The sequence below is a fragment of the Tupaia chinensis genome, unplaced genomic scaffold (genome assembly GCF_000334495.1).
Source record: "Tupaia chinensis unplaced genomic scaffold, TupChi_1.0 Scaffold000423_1, whole genome shotgun sequence".
Lineage (NCBI taxonomy): Eukaryota > Metazoa > Chordata > Mammalia > Scandentia > Tupaiidae > Tupaia > Tupaia belangeri.
In genome coordinates, this window is record NW_006159928.1 from 8,319,382 (window position 1) to 8,327,009 (window position 7,628).

The window sequence follows — 7,628 nt, forward strand, 5'->3', positions numbered from 1 at the left end:
GAATTCTCTGAGTCCCAAAGATGGGTTATTTTAACATGTTTTAACAAATGGTGTTTGAAACCCTGAAATTTGAAAAAAAAAAAAAAGGGGGGTGGGGTGGGGTGGGGACCAGCAATTGGTGTAATGCCTATGTCGCTGGACTCCAATATAGTCAAACACGGTTCGAATCCCGGACCCAGTGGCTTAAGCTCACACCGGGTGCATGTGCATGCATGTCCAAGATCCTGAGAGAAGAATGGAGGAGAAGGGATTGTGGCGTGGCCATCTCTCCTGGGGGGTGATTTCTTGCTTTCTGTCTCTCTGTCCTGGCAAGCATATGTACTCTATAGCAAAAATCTTTCTAAAAAAAAAAAAAAAGAAAAGAAACCCTGAAGTCTGATGCAACACCAAACAGGTCAGCCCTCTATAACTCCAGAGTAACACATTCATTGTGTGTTACTACCACCACTGAAAAACAAAACACAACAAAACAAAGGCATCTTCTCTTACCTTTAAGAACCTTAGTTAAGATGAAATGGAAGTGTTCAAGGTCAAAATTTCCGAGTTTCAATTTTCTTCACTGCAGTTTTCAGGATTTGAATGGTGCTCAAGTATCAAAAAAGAAAAAAAAAAAAAAAGAAAAAAAAAAAAAAAGAAAAAAAAAAAAAAAGAAAAAAAAAAAAAAAGAAAAAAAAAAAAAAAGAAAAAAAAAAAAAAAGAAAAAAAAAAAAAAAGAAAAAAAAAAAAAAAGAAAAAAAAAAAAAAAGAAAAAAAAAAAAAAAGAAAAAAAAAAAAAAAGAAAAAAAAAAAAAAAGAAAAAAAAAAAAAAAGAAAAAAAAAAAAAAAGAAAAAAAAAAAAAAAGAAAAAAAAAAAAAAAGAAAAAAAAAAAAAAAGAAAAAAAAAAAAAAAGAAAAAAAAAAAAAAAGAAAAAAAAAAAAAAAGAAAAAAAAAAAAAAAGAAAAAAAAAAAAAAAGAAAAAAAAAAAAAAAGAAAAAAAAAAAAAAAGAAAAAAAAAAAAAAAGAAAAAAAAAAAAAAAGAAAAAAAAAAAAAAAGAAAAAAAAAAAAAAAGAAAAAAAAAAAAAAAGAAAAAAAAAAAAACCAACTGACTAAACTAACATCCAAAACACTTGCCTGCTTGCTTGACAAATTCCTTAATAAAATAAATATCACAAAACTTCCCAGGAAGAAGAGTTTTAGATTGGAAATACTGCTTCACCTTTATATGTAAAAATCAAACTTACAGATAACTATATGTCAGGTTTGGAACACATCAAATATATATCCTACGAAATGAAAAAGTTGATACTTTGCAACTCACAGTGCTAGCCTATAAAGTGACAGTAGAGATGGCTAAACAAACGGTGGGCGCGAACGTAAAGCAGATACCACCTGTGGCCTAGTGGGACTTCTCTATCTTAAGAATGACCCATAATAGAAATGCTCCCACTCGGTACAGTTTTCTTCCCCAAGAAAGAACCATGACTCGACAAAACCACATTTTAACAACATGGAGATTTTTGTTATTATAAATTTCAAAACAGAATGAAGGAATTTCCACATAATATTTATAACCTTCAAAGTACAATATTAATACATGTCTGTCAGTTAGAAATAACAGCAGTTTGTTAGGCTACGGGGTTTAACATAAAACCAATTTACAAATGTGAAAAGCAGTAGTGGTCCAATATCACCGTTACACATGAATCTGTTTCTTCAGAAAATTTTTTTTTAAAAAATTAAAATTTCAGTATCGGGAAATATTAAAATAATACCCCCAAACATGCCACAATCACTATTCACAAATAAAGTTAAAATGAAATATACAAAAATTCACTTAATACTGTTAAATAACAACAATAAACTACAAGATTTCCTGAACAGAAATGGTACGACCCCTGAATGTTTTACAGTGAATGTCAGGAAAAATAAAAATTAAGTTATGACTACTTTTCATGATATATAAGGCAAAAATTTACATGACCATTTCAAAATATACCAATTAAGATTTATAGTTTGTATGATGCACTAAACAAAGAGTCCTTAAACGTGAACACAAATGCTTAAAACACTGTTACCAACACCGAAGTGTGTTTATGATGTTCAAAGAGATGCATAATTAAAACTATAATATTTATTATCTCTGGTAAACAGATAATACCTACAATGCTTTAAAGCAATCCTCTAAGTTCTCGTTTCTTTCATTTGTAATTTATCATGGCTCATTTCAAAGACATACTACAGCTTTCTGCTGATTCCAAGTGAATGCTATTGAAAAACACACACAGCCCCCAAATAAAATAAACTGTCCCGCAAATGAAGTATCTTCCTTTTAGAGAATTTAAACAATCAAACTCACGTAAGACCTTTTATGTCTAAATGGTCTTATATAGTTAAGTTTTAACTAAATGAAAGCACAGTGTAAAATAGGTACGTGTATTAGTATACACATCTCTAGTGATACGCGGTAGACATTTCTAAAATGAGAAACTGGTAAAAAGTAATTTGGGTGCTTTAGTTTATTGATGTCTAATGTAGGATCCCCAAAATGTCAGGTATTCACTTGCTTGAATCAACTTCAGCATCACACGCTTTCCTAAACATAATGTGCTTATCAATCTCCTAGCTACTCTATTTGCCAATGTTCAGAAAGAAATTATATAGCATGAACTTAGAGTGTTCAAGATGGCTCACTTATTTTACTGTTAGGCAAAGCTAAATTTACATTCCAGGAAACACTGCAGTTTAATTTTCAAAACAAACGAACAAACAAACAAAAAAATGCAGCAGTAAAACAATTTGTGAGGAGAAACAGATGCATTCACATCTAATAAAGCCACTGCAACTTCTTCAGGCATTCGATTGTTGTGTTAAATAAACAGACAGTAGTTATTTAGCAGCAATGATTCCGCAATAAATAATGCACTGTGTTTCTCAGTCCTGCACAAAAATTGCAGCTACAGTTACATCAATAGCTGTAACCTACTGGCTCTAATGGCAGAGAAGACCTTAAAACTGACTGTACAAAAAAATTGTCACACTGTGACAACAAATATAAAAACAATCTGTAGGTCTGAAATAAAAAGACTCCACTGAGAAGAGGACAGTGTAGACAAACGGAGATTCCAAGTCCACCAAAAGAAATAATTGCCTTCAGATCTGAGTCCTTGATTGATAAGAAAGGCTGGGGGCTGGGCTTGAAACCATGTTATCAGACTTAAAAGAGCATGCTCTGTCTTCTGTTCTTCCCATGTCCTAAAATATAAAGTCATTTTATGAGGCAGTTCAAGGTTCAGTTTTATCCCACACACAGTATTTGGTGACTCTAGGAAGCTAATGTTCCCACCAGCGAAAGCTAATATTCCACGGTAAGAGTGATCAGCACTGTCTTAAATGACCCTTGTGTTGACGGGGTCAGTCTACAGCTTCTATGCTTCGAAGAGATGAACCTGATGACTAGGGAAGCACAAGATGTGTCTTCTGCCTCAGGTAGAAGGGATGGCAAGTGCAGTGATCAAGCCAGGTCACTTGTAAAAGGTCTTTGCGCCATCTGCAGCTTTCAGGATCCCTGACTTGACTGAGTCACAGATTTCTCTCTGAAGATTTACTGAGCTGCCCATATCATACAGAAAAGTGAGTACGTGCAATGTTAAATATAACACAGTTGTGGAATGCACTGTACATTGATTTTTTTTTACAACAATAATTTTACTGACCAATTAATAAACCAAAAGCTTGCTTCCACGCAAAAATTCATGACCGACATGTGAAATGGTTTATGACAAACACACCTGTCTCTGGATAAGAAGAATTTCGAAAACCCGGGTCCTTTTGCAACTGAATTTCTTTCAAACTGAATATTGATACACCTAAAATGCATAGATAAAAATTATTAGGTGAAGGCCTAACATTATTAAAGCAAATACAACCAAATTATGGAGAGATGTTTGGAAAGTGTATACTAGCCCAGTCATGGTAGCACACAGTGAGGCCACATGTGAGGCCTATGTTCAATTCCTGACCCAACCTAAAAAAGCTGGGTGCAGTGGTGTAATCCCAGTTACAAAGGAGGCTGAGGAGGAACGTCACAACACAGAGAGACCCTGTCTAAAACACCACATACACACGCAAACACACACACACACAAGGCACACAATGACTCAATTTGAAACATTTATACTATATTTGCAAGGTTATAACTGTAGCCCTGATGAGTATATTCTTTTTTGTCCCAATATTTTGAGGAGAAAACCACATAAAGTAGTCCTCCTTTAGAGCCTTTCTTTGCCCAACTCTACTTTAAGCATGCTGTGAACAGGTGCTTCTCTGAGAATATACACTGTCTGTTTCAGACCTCACTGAGGGGTTGGAAGACTTAATCAAGACCTAGGTTCTTACTCTCTCTGTCTTTTGTCTCCTTATGATGGCACAAAGGTGTCAGGCCCTCCAACTAGCTTTAGATTTTCAGTGAAATCTAAAGGTTTATAAAAACATTAACTTTGCCTGACTCAAACTGAAGCTTGGTATTAACAATGCAATTGAAATATAATCTTTTAGAAACACCTGTAGTTCATTTCTCTCATCTCTAATTCCTGTCAGAGAGGAAGTCTTTCATTAAAAATATCCAGTATGGGGGCCAGCAGGTGGTATGATAGTTAGGGTGCTAAGTTCCACATGGCTGACCACAGTTTGAGTCCTAGACCTTGCTTTTTCAATCTCTCTCTCTCTCTCTCTCTCTCTCTCTCTCTCTGGTGAGCACATGTGCCTTTAGCCAACTGAAAATAATAACAAATAAAATTAAAATAAATAATTCTTTTTTTAAATTATTTATTTCATTTTTTAGTTATTCATTCATTTTTTTAGTTTTAATTTGACCAGAGGGAGACAGAGAGAGAGAGAGAGAGAACACATGAGAAAGCAAGCCACCAAGTCCAGGACTCGAACCGTGGGTGTCCATGTGGGAGTGTCTAGCACCTTAACCACCATGCCACCTGCTGGTCCCAAAATAAATAATTCTTAAAAAAAAGAAATCTAGTACATTCTACGTGAAAGGTCTTAAAGATATTTAATTCCAATTAGCTTTGTCATCGACTGTGACAAAAACCTTGAAGAATCAATATTGTCTAACAAATGAGAACAGAAAATTAATAAACACTTTGGCAGCTCAGTTTCCAAATATTCTCCTAATTCCTCACTCACCTTACTCCATTTTAAAATAAAATGCTAGGCTGATTTAAAAAAAAAAATGTCATGAGTAAATTAAAAAGTTACCTCAGGCATGGGAAATATGCTATTTTAGTGACTTTGACAATATGCTCACTTCTGTCATGGGTATAATAAAGTCAGAGAGACCACAATAAAGGAAAACAATTATTGTATCTTAGGAAGGATATGTGGGGTCGGCAGATGGTGTGATGGTTGAGGCACTGGACTCTCACAAGGCTGAGTGTGGTTCAAGTCCCAGACCTGACGACTTGCTTTCTCACTGTCCTTCTCTTTCTCTTTGTTTTTCTCCAGTCTAATAATACTACTACTAAATAAAATTAAATAAATAATTTATTTTTAAAAAAAAAGAAAAGAAATGCACTTTTATAAGAAAACAACCTTATGTTCTAGCTGTGCTTCATTTATCTTTGACTGAAATCCACTTTTAACAATTCTGAATTGAAGCTAGACCAGGCCTATGGACCGTGTCTGTCATCAAATAGTATATTCCAACTTAAATCTACTAAGGTTAATGACCCATGTCTATGTACTGTCAGTGTCTTACAGAATAGGTCCAATATGCTGAATGTTATAAGGAATAAATGAAAGCAAGGAAAATAAGGTATGCACCTTCCTTTATGAAATTCTGATCTAATTACAAAAAAGACTAGGATTTTAGGACTAACTATCAACAACCTCAGTTCCCAACTCAGGACAAATGAAAATAAAGGGACAGTGAGGCGAAGAAACATTTCAGGATTCTTACTTTCCGGTAAAGCATGTATTCTTGGTCCCAGACTTCGAAAGTACACATGTTTCATAGCTTCTTCTGCTGAAACTCTTTTCTTAGATTCATACTGTAAGAAAAAAAAAAAAAAAGGCATTGAAGTGTTTCATTGACTTTTTCTCCAACTACTGTAAAAAGTGAGAGAATGGTAAATCAGCATTTAGAGCTACTTTAAAAAAAATCTTGATTAGTTAAAATGATGACTATTTTTTAAGTGCTAATTTGGAGTACTCCAGATACACTCTAATTTGAGTTGCTATTGAGATACTGTAGCAAAAATTCTATCTCGGTTCCACTTAAATCTTAAATTTAAATTCATTACATTTTCTGAAGTGATAAAAATTAAGACATCTGACTTTGCTGTGACTTTTCTTCACATATACCAAAGCACTGGTGGACATATATCTATTATCATTAATTACCTATCCAACACCCACTTCCCTTTTACTCTTGGTAATATAGCCTAGATGTGTTCATACTTCCAACTTAGACAGATGGATCATGGATGATGGCAGTTCTAAGTTTAGGTTAATTATGACAATCCTGTTCCCCAATACCCAGCTTCTCTTACAATGTTCTGGCCAATGAAACTTGGGAAGGAGTCTTGTATAGGTTCTGCAAAAGCCTTTGCATTGAAGATGTAAGAGGACTACCGTGGCTGGTACCACATTTGTCCTCTTTCTCTTCCTACTCTGGAAGGAAATAGAAAGGCTATCTGGAGGTAGCGTATCCTGGAAGGCATTAACTATGTATGACAAGAGAACATGAGAAAAGATGGACTGCACAGAACATGGCCCTGATCATAGGTGATTAACGCCAGCAAATGACTATTTCAGACTATTCTAGGTCACAGTGAAAGACCTAGCCTTACAAGGAGAAAACGTAATGTTTTATTTTCACTAAAGCATGTACCTGAAGCATGCCAGATACTACCAGAACAATTTTATTTAATCGTCATGAACAACATTTGAGGTAGGTAGGTTATTACTGACTCTCCTACAGATGGAGAAACTGAAGTTTAACTACACATTTAACAATGATAAAATAAAATGCAACTTACCTGAAGAAACTTTGTTATCAACTCAATTCCTTCAGAGTCTAACCTATAAACAACAAACAGCCAATGGCAATTTATTCTCTTTTAGCTGATAGAAATTCTTTGGACAAAGCTATTTTCTAAGTATTTTAATCAGTTAAATTTAAGTGCCCAAAAATAGCTACTCATGTTGCCTTCAAATAGACTGTAATCTTTTCAGCCTTAAAAGATTTATTTTGCCCTCTGTTTAAGGACAAATCATAACTAACAGGGTTTCAAACCAAGTTTTCAATATTCAAGAACAAGTTAATTATTCAAAGTATCAAATGTTTAAGTTGCCATTCTCTCTCAAAATAAAGCAGTCTCTATTATAAGGAAAACTTAGGTACTGCATCAATTTTCAGTGTTCCACTGCAGGCAAATGTACAAGAGCACCATTTTCCTATTATGCAGATGAAAACTAAGTTAAGGGAACCAGCAGTTAGCGTAATGGCTATGTCGCTGGACTCCCACGTAGACGACCGTGGTTCGCGTCCCGGACCCGGTGGCTTAAAACTCACGCCGGGCGCGTGTGCGTACGTGCCCAAGATCCCGAGAGGAGAATGGAGGAGAAGGGATTGCG

The 7,628-nt window shown here is 34.6% G+C and overlaps 1 protein-coding gene across 2 annotated transcripts in view; it reads right to left on the bottom strand.

Annotated features, from left to right (window-relative positions):
• Positions 1-1,474: 1,474 nt before the first annotated feature.
• Positions 1,475-7,628, bottom strand: part of CDK17 (cyclin dependent kinase 17) — a 48,924-nt gene continuing 42,770 nt past the window's right edge. Inside the window, exons 13-16 of one of the 2 annotated variants that reach the window (XM_006154883.2) lie at positions 7,031-7,073; positions 5,950-6,040; positions 3,770-3,847; positions 1,475-3,233 (exon numbers count right to left, since the gene is read on the bottom strand). In XM_006154883.2, the coding sequence (XP_006154945.1) occupies positions 3,196-3,233; positions 3,770-3,847; positions 5,950-6,040; positions 7,031-7,073 (250 nt within the window). In that variant the 3' untranslated portion in view covers positions 1,475-3,195. Of the gene's footprint in view, positions 3,591-3,769; positions 3,848-5,949; positions 6,041-7,030; positions 7,074-7,628 lie in introns of both variants that reach the window. The other variant, XM_006154884.2, reaches the window with a different exon arrangement.